This window comes from Oncorhynchus tshawytscha, linkage group LG24, assembly GCF_018296145.1.
Source record: "Oncorhynchus tshawytscha isolate Ot180627B linkage group LG24, Otsh_v2.0, whole genome shotgun sequence".
Lineage (NCBI taxonomy): Eukaryota > Metazoa > Chordata > Actinopteri > Salmoniformes > Salmonidae > Oncorhynchus > Oncorhynchus tshawytscha.
Genome location: NC_056452.1, coordinates 19,928,259 through 19,942,246, shown reverse-complemented (window position 1 = coordinate 19,942,246; position 13,988 = coordinate 19,928,259). Strand labels below are relative to the sequence as shown.

Genomic DNA, 13,988 nt, shown 5'->3' with positions numbered 1-13,988 from the left:
TCACTTCTAAACCGGAACTAGAAGTTTGGAGTTCACAAAATACTTCCGTGTGAGCACATTCACAAAAAAAGAGTCTCTGTACTCCTAATTAATCAAATATATTGATGTACTAGCTTCACCTGTATGTGGTATTATCTTAATATTTCATAAATGCTAATCTAAAAGAGTGGTCAATTAGCTAAGCTCGTGATAAACACCAACAAACAGAATGTCAAATTTCATCGCGTTGCAGACCCAGTTGGCCTCTGTCATGGAGACCCTTGTTCACGCGGCGGTGGCCGAACTGGGTAAACTTGTAGAGGACAGTTCTGTTTTCGTGTTCAGCCTGGAACTGACCCAGGGGCATAGCGAGGATGAAGAATTATCGGCAAAAGTGCAGACGGAGAGTCAGAATAAGATGGTAAGTCACCATGAGTGAGAGAGGAAAGGCCTAGCAGCTGGCTAGGATACTGAGGCAAGCTAGCTAGCTTTCCCCTTAACACAGATCAGTTGTCCAATAGGACATCATGTTTATTTACAGTTACAGGTGGCAGATACCATGGAAAGGGGCATGCATGAATACAATAGCCACCCTCAATCTATTCATGGTATGTTTTGAAATAATACATTGCTTATCACTACAGCATCACTACTCTAGACGGCTCTGACTTAGAATACGTGGACAACTACAAATACCTGGGTGTCTGGTTAGACTGTAAACTATCCTTCCAGACTCGCATTAAGCATCTCCAATCCCAAATTAAATCTAGAATCGGCTTCCTATATCGCAACAAAGCATCCTTCACTCATGCTGCCAAACATACCCTCGTAAAACTGATCATCCTACCGATCCTCGACTTCGGTGATGTCATCTATAAAATAGCCTCCAACACTCTACTCAACAAACTGGATGCAGTCTATCACAGTGCCATCTGTTTTGTCACCAAAGCCCCATACACTACCCACCATTGCGACCTGTACGCTCTTGTTGGTTGGCCCTCGCTTCATACTCGTTGCCAAACCCACTGGCTACAGGTCATCTACAAGTCTCTGCTAGGTAAAGCCCCGCCTTATCTCAGCTCACTGGTCACCATAGCAGCACCCACTCGTAGCACGCGCTCCAGCAGGTATATCTCACTGGTCACCCCCAAAGCCAATTCCTCCTTTGGTCGTCTTTCCTTCCAGTTCTCTGCTGCCCATGACTGGAACGAATTCCAAAAATCTCTGAAGCTGGAGACTCACATCTCCCTCACTAGCTTTAAGCACTAGTTGTCAGAGCAGCTTACAGATCACTGCACCTGTACATAGCCCATCTGTAAACAGCCCATCTATCTACCTACCTGATCCCCATACTGGTATTTATTTATTTATTTTGCTCATTTGCACCCCAGTATCTCTACCTGCACACTCATCTTCTGCCGATCTACCATTCCACTGTTTAATTGCTATATTGTAATTACTTTGCCACCATGGCCTATTTATTTCCTTAACTTACCTCATTTGCACTCCCTGTATATAGACTTTTTGTTTTCTTTTGTTCTACTGTATTATTGACTGTATGTTTTGTTTATTCCATGTGTAACCCTGTGTTGTTGTATGTGTCGAATTGCTACACTTTATCTTGGCCAGGTCGCAGTTGCAAATGAGAACTTGTTCTCAACTAGCCTACCTGATTAAATAAAGGTGAAATAAAATAAAATAATCTCTTTCATTTACAGACAGACTTTGCCACAATCATGGAGGTACTGGGCAATGAGGCATTGGGTAAAATAATGAAAATTGTGGATGAAACAAAGTTTTTGATGGACTTTGAATCCAAGTCCTTCAAAGGCCATAGAGGGAAAAAAGCCAAACCACAAGCGAGCATCTTGAATATTCTGTCAGTTGGAGGAATGGGTAAGTAACAGATGTTTTTATTTCTTTATCTGTTGCACTACAAGAAGAACTAAAAAGTACTAGCTTCACCTGAAGAAGAAGAACTACCTATTTATGCCTCACTTCTCTTTCATTGGTGCAGCGGAGGAACATTCTTATGGCGGAAGTGGTACATCTGCGGCGCAAACTATTTCAATGGAGGTAAGCTCTTTGCAGATTGCTTCAAGAGTCATGGAATTGTTATCAAATTAAATTGTATTTATCACATGCGCTGAAATACAACAGGTGTAGACCTTACAGTGAAACGCTTACTTACAAGCCCTTAACCAACAATGCAGTTTGAAGAAACCCCCCCCAAAAAAATAAAAATAAATAAAAGTAACAAATAATTTAAGAGTAGCAGTAAAATAACAGTAGCGAGACTATATACAGAGGGTACCGGTACAGAGTCAATGCGCTGGGGTACCGGTTAGTCGAGGTAATTGGTTAAGAGCCCATAAAACGACAGCCATCCCCTCCGGTGCCATTATCACAATGTAATAGTTTCTGCAAACACTTTGGCTGGTTTCAATAGGCAAACCATTAAATGTTTGTAGTCTGTGTCCATTCTGTTCCATTTCTATAATATGATCCAATTATGCTCCACATTTTCACACCTAATCAATCTGTTTGTGCTGGTAGTCTGCAGATGTGGAGGAATTGGACACACCAGAATCTCCCCTTGTCTTGGCTGTTTCTGTCAAAGACGAGCATGGGCAAATAGACCTGGGGGCCATTGCAGAGAGTAAGTATAAAGCAAGTACTTGTGTCTTGACAGTGCATAAGATCAGCCCATATCATAGTATTAACTGCCACCTGAGATGATATTTTTTCATGGATATTTTGTTCACGGACATGTTTTATGCATGTCTTACAGGAGCTGCCGATGATGCTTTTGCAGGGAACTCTTCTTCAGAGCACCAGTATGGTATGATTAGCGATGGCCCCCTGGTGAACCCCACAGACATCCTATTGGAGACTTTGTTTGCCCAAAAGAAGCTCTTCATTTGCACCGAGTGTGGGAAAAGTTTCTCCACGCAGAGTAACCTCAAATCCCACCAGCGACTTCACACTGGCGAGAAACCATTTGTGTGCATGTTCTGCAACAAAGCATTTGCCCACAAACAGAGTTGTAATGATCACATCCGCACCCACACTGGTGAGAAGCCCTTCATATGTGGCGTGTGTGGGAAATGCTTCGGCAAGCAGGCGCACCTCAAGACCCATTCGATAATCCACACGGGCGAAAAGCCTTACAGCTGCACTGTGTGTGGCAAGAGCTTCAACCTGGCTCAGAATCTGTCTAGACACCAGCAAATTCACACAGGAGAGAAAATCTTCACCTGTTTACTGTGCGGGAAAGGCTTCACACGCGCTGTAACACTGAAGACCCATCAACTCATTCACACTGGACAAAAGCCCTTCAAGTGTATTCAGTGTGAGAAGAGTTTCCGTCACGCTGTCAATCTGAAGAACCACCAGCGTATTCATACAGGCGTCAGGCCATTTAGTTGTGACTTGTGTGGCAAGACATTCCGTCAATCGGTTAATCTTAAAATACACAAGCGCATCCACACTGGAGAGAGGCCATATATCTGCACAGAATGCGGCAAGACCTTCAGTCAGCAGAGTAGTCTCATGTCTCACGGACGCACCCACTCTAACGAGAGACCTTTCCAGTGTAGCTTCTGCGAGAAAAGATTCAACAACGCCAACAGTCTGAAGTTGCACCAGAGAATCCATACAGGAGAGAAGCCGTACAGCTGTGAAATCTGTGGAAAGACCTTCAGTCAGGGCAGTCATCTCCGAACACACAAGAGGCATGTCCATGCAGGAGGGAAACAGTACATCTGTGATAAATGTGGGAAGAGGTATTCAGACAAACGGAATCTTAAGATGCACAAATGTGTTTATGCCTCAACCTAACATGGTGATGGGAAAACGGTTTCAATCTTTGAGAGGCTTTTGTTGTCGTTTGTGTTGCTGTTAAAGAGAGCCTTGAAGACTGGCACGTTAATCGCTAGGGGAACCCCTTCAACTTGATTTTAGCCTGGGCAAAAATGTTTTTTTTTTTTTTTTTTTTTTTTTATGAAATAGGATTTGCTGTCAGGAGCTAGGTGTTTTTGTTCCCATTTAAGCAATTATGAAAAGTAAACTAGTGAAACGCAGAAACCAAATATGCCTATGTTGAATAATGTAATGTTAGTGTATACTGTACATAATCATGCAACTTTTATAAGATCAGTTATTTAGCTTAAATAAGCATATAGCTAACATTCTGCAGCCAGAGATGCATTGATATTATTTGGAAAAAGCCTGTAAAACTGAATCTGGAGGTTGGGCTATGAAAAAGCTGTAGGTTTTGTATTATAATAGAACCGCTCAGCTGACTAGCCTGTACTTCCACAACATCAGTCAGATTTAATTTGTTTACCACATGTACTTGTTTCTTAAAGACCCAGTGCAGGCTAAATAAAATGTTCCTGTGTTTATATCATATTGTACAATAGCTGATGAAAAAAAAAAAAAAAACTGCATTATTTCCTGATAGTTGCTGGTTGAAAATACAATACATGACCATCTAATCAGCAATTTTGCATGTGTGGGAGTTTTGTGCTTTCCATGGTGACATCAACATGGGGTATATTGGTTAATAGACCAATAACAAAGCGTTCCAAACCTCTGCCAATAACAGCTAGTTTTCAGTTTTCCCCTCACTCAGACAACTCCTAGCAAAATTATTTCTTGAGTAACTTTTTTTTTCTAATAGCAATTTGTCAATTTTATTGAAAATCTATTGTAGTAAGGCACTTAATTGTTGCCCAGAAATGATTTGATATTGATATAAAAAAAAGTCTGCATTGGGCCTTTTAAGGTTTGTTTTCTACAGACTATTTATAGCCTTTATTATTTTCTATACTTTGTGATGTAAATGAGACAAATCAACACGTATGTAGTGGGAGGGAACAAATTGGTTAAAAAAATATCACATTAAATTACAGGAATGTAATCAATAAAGACATGCAATGCTGCAATGTTTGGCATTTCACCTGTGTGAACTGTGTTTCAGTTATGGATTCACATTCAAATGGAAACCATACTATGTTGCGTTATTGCTGTCCAAATCACAGCTAATGACATTTGATGAATGAATGGTAAACTCAGTTGAAAAGTTGACATTTGCAGTTGCAGAACTTTTTGAGGCTCATTTTGATGATTAAAATGGATTTTGGTTGGTTTTCATATTTTCTTTTTCCCTATTTTTTTAATTATTTAATTATGTGATAACACTGTTAACCTAGACATTAGTCTGGGCTGTTGCAAAGCTGGATATTTGACACGTTCGAATAATAAATCCTTTATTGCTTCCAAAAAATTATTATATTGCATTTCACCGGATGTATAAATGTGAAGCATCCGCTTGGCGTTTCCTCTCACTACCAGCCCAGTGGGAGAAATTGGAACGAGATGGACTTTCTGCACATTTTCTCATCGATTAAACGTTTGATGTCAATACAGTTTTCTGTTTGCAAAACTAAAATATGTTCTGTACAGAGTGAACTAATTTTTGTAGAAATTACCCTTTGCAAAATATGTTTTAAAAAATAGCGTTGTTTATGAGTGAAAAGGCGAATTTAGTTATTACACACATTCGAATCACCGAGTCGGCGTTCCCTAACGGAAATATGCAAATTATTTGCTAGAACACACCAATAGGATCTCGCTAGCTCGTGCTTGGCTCTGCCCACCTCCCTGTTTGTTCTGCCCACTATGACTAATTTGTTCCAATTTGACACGACAGGCTGTGGTCTATCTTGGTTTAGTTAAAAATCTTCCTAGTCAGATTTGTTTCCTCCCACAATGTATCAATGCTAACTGTTTTTGTCTAGGGACAGGTTTAGGAGATCAGTGGCAGTGCGCATGTGGTTGTGGATGATTCAGCGAGAGTCGAGTCCAGTGAGCAGAGCAACTGAGAGCACTTGACAGCGGCGAGCTTAGCAACACTAGCTAGCTACTGAACAAGCGAAACAAGCGTTTTTTCGGACAATGAATATTTGACAAGAAATTTGAATGAACAAATGACCACTAGGAGAGAGGCGATGACAAAACCTTGATGCTTTGGTGGACCATACTTAGCCATACGCCTGGCTGAAGAAAATAAAAACATCTGCTTCAGGGAAAGGTGTTAATCTTACTTGACAACTAGCCATAATGTTTTGGATTTGACTTGCTCAGTCATCAATATGGTGCTTTCATATCAAGCAGTGTTTGTAAGGTCATTTAACTGAACATTTTTTTTTAGGTAACTAGCTAGCTAGCCAGGCTACTGCTTGCTTGAATTTGCTAGCTAGCTTACTAGCCAACGTTAGCAATTGGACCTGCACTTGGTATTCAATCAAACCAGCCGATTCAGTCGTCAATTCAGGAATTTGCGGTCGTGCATGTTAATGCATCATCATCTGTTTCAATAGGTAAGTCCGAGTTTGAGCCGCCTATGTATGTCAGTGGAAGTACTACTGTCTTGTCATTACATTAACAATCCCTTCTCAGGCCTGTTGCAGCAGCTAAGAGACAGTAACAGTATATTGGTATGCCTAACTTACACTACTATGTGTCAGAAAGCATGTTCTAACATTTCAACTTCTAAATGAGCATCAGACACAGACCAGTGTTTGTCCCTTGCTGCTTGGATGCTCCAGTCAAATTGGCCCAGAGGTAAATAATCCCTTGTTTTACTGCTACAAATTACTCTCTGAAACAGCATTCCATGCATACTTCAATTGGAAGTGAGTCCAACTGCAACTTGTAAAAACGGATTTATTGAAGTGTCATGTTTTGGCCTTGTCATTATAAAAGACCCCACAGAGTCTTTAGCAAGTTGGCTACTGTGATGGATTCAGTTGTTCGAGTGGTGGTCATTGGAGGACAGCCGCACTGCACATGAGTGAATGAGATGAACATAAAATAACCTTCCATGTGTCAGGGTCTAGGCAGCTTATGTTGGATTTAAGGTATTGATTTGGCTCCATAATTGTAAAGGAAAAACACAGGGAACCCTGATTCCCAGTGGTAATCTACACTCTTTCTCTAGCTCGTAATAAAAGTAACCATTACAGAGGCAGAAGGCCTTGCATGAGGTTATGGGGGTCAGTGAGCCACAGAGTACAGGCCAGGGATTTCTGCATGCACTGACGCAGAGAACAATTATCAGTCAAGCCTGTCCCTTGTTTGGTTACTGTATCCTAAGTTGTTAGTGGATATTGTCAGTCAATGTTAGGTATGCTGAACATTTTGTGACTCAGGTTTTTGCTCAATGTTATTACAACGTAACTACCATGTTATTATGTCAGTGTTTCTGACAAGCATGCTTGTCATTTGCTTGTTTATGATTTACATTCGCTCTTTACAGTCAGCTATATAATAAACAAGTATTATTTGTTGCATGTGCCAAATACAACAGGTGTAGACTTTACCATGAAATGCTTTCTTACAAACCCTTACCCAACAATGCAGAGTTAAAAAGTAAGAAAAATTTGCACAAATAAAATGCCGTCCTAGCTGTTAAATAATATAGCCACACATTTCCTATCCTCTAAGGTTGAGCTGTATCTAGAATGTTTCGATATTGGGATTGTGTTCAGAAGGGTTTAGAATGGTGCAGACAGAAAATATGTAGGCTAATGTATTAGAGCTAGAGCTCACATGAGTGCCTGCTTACTCTCCATGACAAAGAAGAAAGTATGTTCAACATAAGGGCTATTTTTATGTGAACATTCTATAGCGTTTCACCCTCCTGCATAAGACCCTGACCTCTGAGCTCTCTCTGGGGTCTCTTTAATCACTCTGAGGAAGGGATTAAATTGCCACTGTGATCGTTAACAAGATGATAAATAATGAACCAGTGTTCCTGCTCATCCTACTTTATGATGGCCCACCAGCGTTGAGAGAGTGGACACGGGCCTGATACAGTGGATGTGCAGTTTGGTTAAAGAATGGCAACGTGAGGCCCTGGAGCAGGGGAATAAGAACACTAAGGTTGCCTATCTTCACTCCTGCCCACTGGCCTGGACACGCCCCATTCTGTCTCTCATCCGCTCCACCTCTCTTCCAAGCTCTTCCCTGTGTGACAGCCCAGCCTATCTTCTATCCATAGATAATTAATGGCCCGGGCCTCTGTACCTGCTGGGGTGTGGCTGTCTCTGACCGCTGCCAAACCTGTGTGGCCTGCTGGAGTCAGGTAGGACAGTCTTTCTGTCCTGAGAAACAGTCTGGCATATTACCTATCCAGCTATGAGCCCTTCATCAGAGGAAATGGAGAAAATAAATAGAAAAGGAATGCCCCCTCAGCAGTTTGGCCAGTGATTCAAAGTTGCCAGGCTGATAAGAAATGGTTTGTGTTTGCTGTTCTTGTTAACACCATCTGTCTCAGGCTCTGAAGCAAAAGGAAGACATTTAGGCCCATGATCTTATCAGTGCGAGCATGGGAAGAAGATGTAGCCTGTTGGCATATTTTACAAAACACTCACAGGCCAGGGTCCATTAATTCTCTTGAACTTTGTTGGACCTGCATGTTTGTTATCTGAGGTATGAATTTCACAGGTTGAGTCACCATCTGATGACATGGTAACACACACACACACACACACACACACACACACACAATATGCCTTGTTGCCTCATTATCCGGTAGAGTCAGAGATGAAGTCAGCTTTTAGACTGTGTTTCTGTTTTGAGGGTAGGGTTTGGCGGTATCGTCATACCGTCCTTCTCGCATATCGGGATTTACGGTTTACAGGCTTAGTACACAAGGGGGCTCCAAAAAGATGCAAAAAAAGCCCATTGGGTGTTTATGACCAGAATGCTAACAAAATTAGCACAAGTAATAGTGAATTGCCATGGAGGCTGCTAGTGAAATAACTAATTGCAAAGACAGGCAATCCATCTCAAATATAAATACAACATGCAAAAATGTCAACAGTTTTACTGAGTTACCGTTCATATAAGGAAATCAGTCAATTGAAATCAATTAAGCCCTAATCTATGAATTTCACATGACTGGGCAGGGGTGCAGCCATTGGTGGACCTGGGAGGGCATAGGCCCATCCATTTGGGAGCCAGGCCCACCCAACCAGAATGAGTTTTTCCCCACAAAAGGGCTTTATTACTGACAGAAATACTCCTCAGTTTCATCAGCTGTCCGGGTGGCTGGTTTCAGACGATCCCGCAGGTGAAGAAGAATAACTTGGAGGTCCTGGGCTGGTGTGGTTATACGTAGTCTGTGGTTGTGAAGCCGGTTGGATGTACTGCCAAATTCTGTAATATGATGTTGGAGGTGGCTTATGGTAGAGAAATAAACATGACATTCTCTGACAACAGCTCTGGTGGACATTCTTGCAGTCAGCATGCCAATTGTACGCTCCCTCAACTTGAGACATCTGTGGCATTGTGTTGTGACAAAACTGCATATTTTAGAGTGGCATTTTATTGTCCCCCCAGCACAAGGTGCACCTGTGTAATGATCATGCTGTTTAATACGCTTCTTGATATGCAACACCTGTCAGGTGGATGGATTAACTTGGCAGAGGAGAAATGTTCACTAACGGATGTAAACACATTTGTGCACAATTTGAGAGAAATATGCTTTTTGTGCATATGGAACAATTCTGGGATATTTTATTTCAGCTCATGACCAACACTTTACATGCTGCATTTAAATAGGTAGGAGCTACTGAATGTGATTTTTGCTGAGTTTGGGCATTTACAGGCAAAGAGACATTATGCAAATTAACAACGTTTTGAGACAAGCTGTCTGATGGAAGAACAGTACTGGCTCTGGAGCAGCATGTGTACATGCTGTGTCTGTGTGGAGTCTGGAGTCGCTAGGGCAACGGGCCTGCCTGCTCTGCTCGGAGAAGAGGTTGGGAGGAGCAGACAGGCCAAGAACAGAGAGGAGAAAAAAAACGCAAGGAAATCCAGCAGTGGCAGCTGTACAAATAACTCATCCAAAGTGCTGACTTCTCAAACACGGCAGAAAGCGAACACACTATGACCCTTAAGGGTCGCATTAACGCACACATGATAAAAGGCATGTAAGAAATATTTTGCTGTGTTGTGTAAATGCAGATCTAATATCCTTATTGTAATTTCTGCTCGGCATCAGACTAATTTTGTGCTTCAGTTGCACTTCTCCAAACAGGCATTCTATCAGCAGATAGCTCTCTGACTGATGTGTAGCTACTTTTCTCTGGCACTTTTCTTGGTGTAGCCAGCCTTCATTTTACCAGAGAAAAGAAAGATTAACTTTAAGCTAAACATTAGGGAATGTAGCTGGCTACATTATTTCTCTGAAACATTTATAATTTATTTAGCAAAAAAATAATTGTGTTTTATTTTAAGCTCATTTACTCTTGTGGCTGTCAGCCATACACCGTTGTACTTCTGTTGTCATCTGATGAAAATGAAGCTATTTTCTGCTGAATTTGTTGCACTAAATATATTTTCTGTGAAGGAAAACTATAGTTGCACATCCCTGATCACTCTATTGAAGCAAAAAAACACGGACTTTCAATTTGAAATGCGACTGGCTCAACATTTCTGGGGAACTACAGTAAGCTTCATAATGTAAAATAATGTGACCGATGAAATGAAGAACGGGATCTGCTTTATCTCTTAACGTATTGCACAAGTCCACTGCAGGTATGTCCTTAAAAATTAGCTACAGATATTACAATTTATTGAAAAACTTCAAAGAAATAGTCTCAATGGTATTGAAAAACCATCCTGTGGTTTTTTCCAAATTTTCCGGGATATAGTATATACCGCCCAAGCCTATTTGAGGGTTCATGAACCTGCACCTGAGCTCTCTGAAACTCTGTCTTTAGTTGTCTTCTGTTTGGTTTCCCAGCTGGTGCTCTGGAACCTTGTGTTGTGTGAGCACTGATGAGCGCATTGTCATGTGTTTTTTTTAGGGCACGGGCAGCTGTGCTGCTATTGAGGAAGAGCAATGGTTTGGATTTGTGGGTAGCGTCTACCCATTAGTATGGCGCTATGAAAGAGTACGGCAATACAGATTGTGTAAACTATGTTTGAGTAGGGGCTGGGGTGAGTGTAGTGTGATGCTAATAGTGATCATCCATGGGAATTCTCTATGACCTGTAAAGGTTCTGTATTTATTTTCTTAGTCAACCTTGTGTTCTGTTCCATTGTGTTGAAGGGAAGATGGAGGAGAGACAGACAAACACAGACCATCTGAAAGGGTGGCACTGATGTAGCCTACCCCCCCCTCTTCCTCTCCCCCTCTTCCTCTCTCCTGAGGGGAACATGCATACCTTTTCTGTCTCAGTGGCTATTTAGGGTAAATCCTTCATAGTATTATTAACATGTTACTCCTTTGAGGTGATATGGAGCATGAACTAGCATTAGGGATTCTGGGATCAATTTACTGTGGAGTGTACAGAACATTCAGATTCAGCACAGGACTAACCTAACATAGCAGTAGTAATCTAACGCAGTACGACCTAACAAATGCCTGAGCAGCGTTTCTTTCCTTCTGGTCCTGACGAGAGAAAGATAACTGTCGGGGGAGGTTCTCTTCTGCACTGTTCAACCAATCCCGTAAAAGTTGCTTGACGAGTCGTGTCACAGGCTCTCTTTCCATCTTCCCTGAAAACAGGATGCATCCGGTTGTTTTCCACTCCGCCGAGGGTGCCACAGGACTGCCTGTCTCAAGGCGTCCTGTGTCCTTTGCTAAGAATAGCAGTGTACTCCCCTCTTCTCACGGCACGGAGGAGAGAAGGGAAGAAAGTGTGGACAGGAGGTGATGGATTTGATCATAAGCAAGTGCCTCTGTGGTAGAAAAGGATTCTCCTAAACCATCACTCTCCTCTTCTCTCTGCACTGTTTTGTAATTCTGCTTGAACCACGTGACCGCTTACTGTAGCCTACTCATCTCATTTGTGACATGGGATGTGAGTGCATAACTTAAGACCAGCACGTGGTAGTGCAGAACACAGTAGCTCGGGTTACTTCCGTTAGTGTGCTTTGACTTCAGAGGAAACGAAACGATTACTTTTTCATGGGACAATGACCTTTTTCTCAGACACAATAAACATACCATGTTACGCAACAAGGGCTTAGCCGTATCTCACTCAAGTTGTTGAACGTTTTATTTCATGGTGCACACAACTGGAGTCCTACTACTTGAGGACTTAATTGGCCCACTGCCTGTGACTGCAGGCAACATGCGCAGGTCAATGAGTGGATCAATTCTTTCTTTCTGTTGCTGTTTAATGTTGCTATTGATCAATAGATGAGGATGTAACGTGATCCTGCGCTTGTTGTATTTAACTGACCGTTATATTGTTGCATTTGCTTGGTCAACTAAAGAGGTAGGAGCGTCAGTCTGCCACCTAAAGCTGCTAGCATCGGTGATAGGGAACCAAGGACCCCCCACCCAGCGGTGAAAGGTACCAGTAATGTCAGAACCTGGCTAACCGGTCACTCATCTGCCGACCAGCCAACTTAGGGTTCTGACCATCTGCTCTTCAAACTGGCTGCACAACCATCTGTGCTCCCCGCAGCGGTGGCCTGGACTCGAGTACTCAAGTAGTGTTTATGTCTAAAAGAGGCTTTCTTTCATTGTTTAACAGTGAACATCGTCAATGACCAACATGGCTTTGAAAAGGACATCTTTACGCCATGACAGTACCATATCAGTTCAAAGATGAAGTCGAGCGTCAAATCTAGACCATATTGGTATCATTAACCTCATTCTTTCCAAAAAGATGTTACAAATTATACAAGGTTCATGGGCCTTCTAAGGCAGGGGACTTCTGTTACAGTAGCATCACAGACGTGTGAATTAGAGCATGATAAATGTTCTCTCTTCCTCAAAGGATGTAGGGTGGGGTGGTGTCAGAGAGGGTATACAGAATGCAGAATGGGCGTACATCGGTCTGCTTGGATGGACACGACATAAACGCGTAGGCCTATGTGTGTAGACCCCTAATGCATCAGGGCAGGTCCGTAGGTAGCCTTGCTCTGCATCCTTCCAACCCACTACTTGTGATCCTGTCAGCCTGACTAGTTAGACACCTCTCCCTGTCCATTTCTGCTCAGGCTGGGTGGGGCCCAGCTCCAGACAGACAGACAAGCTCCATCATTAAAATGATAGCACCTGTTTTCCTCAGTCTCGTGCTGGGTGCCCATTCTCCCAGATAACAGACTGGCCTACTGGGGAGTCTGACTGGGACAATACATCCATCATTCATAACCTTTAAAGTCAGAACAACGTCGCTGAACTGGGGCAAAAGAAAAAAGAAAGACAAGGTATTGCTTCTCTTTAACTAGCCTAACCAGTGTTGTTGAGTTTTTAATCGACAAGACAGCCTAGAGAATTCAGATGTGAAAGATTCACATTATAGCCTCATTTCCACTGTAAGCAGACTAATGAACCGAAGCATTCATTGGAACCCCATCAGTGTTTCCTGCTCTTATTGAATTACAGATACAAAAATATATAATTGATCAAAAGTCACACCTTCAGCCCAGTTCTTTTAGTCTCTCGGGTGAGTTGAGAGCACTGAAGTCAGAGTTGTAGTGGGGGAACACTAGTACTAGTGGGCCTGTGTGGATCCATGGTACATCATTCAGTCATTGTCTATGACCGTGTTTTCCAACTCCAGTCCTCGAGTACCCACAACAGCACACATTTTTTGTTGTGGCCCCGGAAAAGCAGGTTGAATCAGGTGTTTTTGTCCGGGGCTACAACAAAAAGGTTTTCTGTTGGGAGGACTGGAGTTGGGAAACACTGGTCTATGGGGTGAAGGAGAGTGGGAGGCTGTGTCTGTCTTGGCAACTATAGGTGTTAAGGCCACATTACTCAGTCACTCATAAACTGGTTACAGTAAGTCTTTCCTTACATAATTATCAGGCTCTTCATCTGGATAGCAGATGGGTACGTCCTTTACCGTTCTCATAACATGCTCTTCCTCTGTTAGACACTTTCCACGACTCGAGTCTGAATAATTCATCAGACAAAGCATATGGCTGTTTTTGCAAATCGTCTACGATTTGTTGGATTTCCATGGAAAAAC

The 13,988-nt window shown here is 42.2% G+C and overlaps 2 protein-coding genes across 5 annotated transcripts in view; both read left to right on the top strand.

Annotated features, from left to right (window-relative positions):
• The first annotated feature begins 18 nt into the window (after positions 1-18).
• Positions 19-5,138, top strand: si:ch211-207i20.2 (uncharacterized protein LOC568537 homolog). Its single transcript, XM_042305472.1, has 5 exons — positions 19-400; positions 1,698-1,875; positions 1,997-2,055; positions 2,536-2,638; positions 2,771-5,138. The coding sequence occupies exons 1-5, from the start codon at positions 209-211 to the stop codon at positions 3,817-3,819; spliced, it is 1,581 nt and encodes a 526-aa protein (XP_042161406.1). The 5' UTR covers positions 19-208; the 3' UTR covers positions 3,820-5,138.
• Positions 5,139-5,692: 554 nt separating this feature from the next.
• Positions 5,693-13,988, top strand: part of LOC112223479 (serine-rich coiled-coil domain-containing protein 2) — a 117,331-nt gene continuing 109,035 nt past the window's right edge. For 3 of the 4 annotated variants that reach the window (XM_024386512.2, XM_024386511.2, XM_024386513.2), the window contains exon 1: positions 5,693-6,365. The gene's annotated coding sequence lies outside the window, so the exon portion shown is untranslated. The remainder of the gene's footprint in view (positions 6,366-13,988) is intronic. The other variant, XM_042305471.1, reaches the window with a different exon arrangement.

Bases quoted from the DNA above. Each gene is read 5' to 3' on its own strand.
- si:ch211-207i20.2 (XM_042305472.1), top strand. From the start codon at position 209: ATGTCAAATTTCATCGCGTTGCAGACCCAGTTGGCCTCTGTCATGGAG. The intron at 401-1,697 runs GTAAGTCACCAT...TTTCATTTACAG, and splicing joins CGGAGAGTCAGAATAAGATG to ACAGACTTTGCCACAATCAT. The intron at 1,876-1,996 runs GTAAGTAACAGA...TCATTGGTGCAG, and splicing joins TCTGTCAGTTGGAGGAATGG to CGGAGGAACATTCTTATGGC.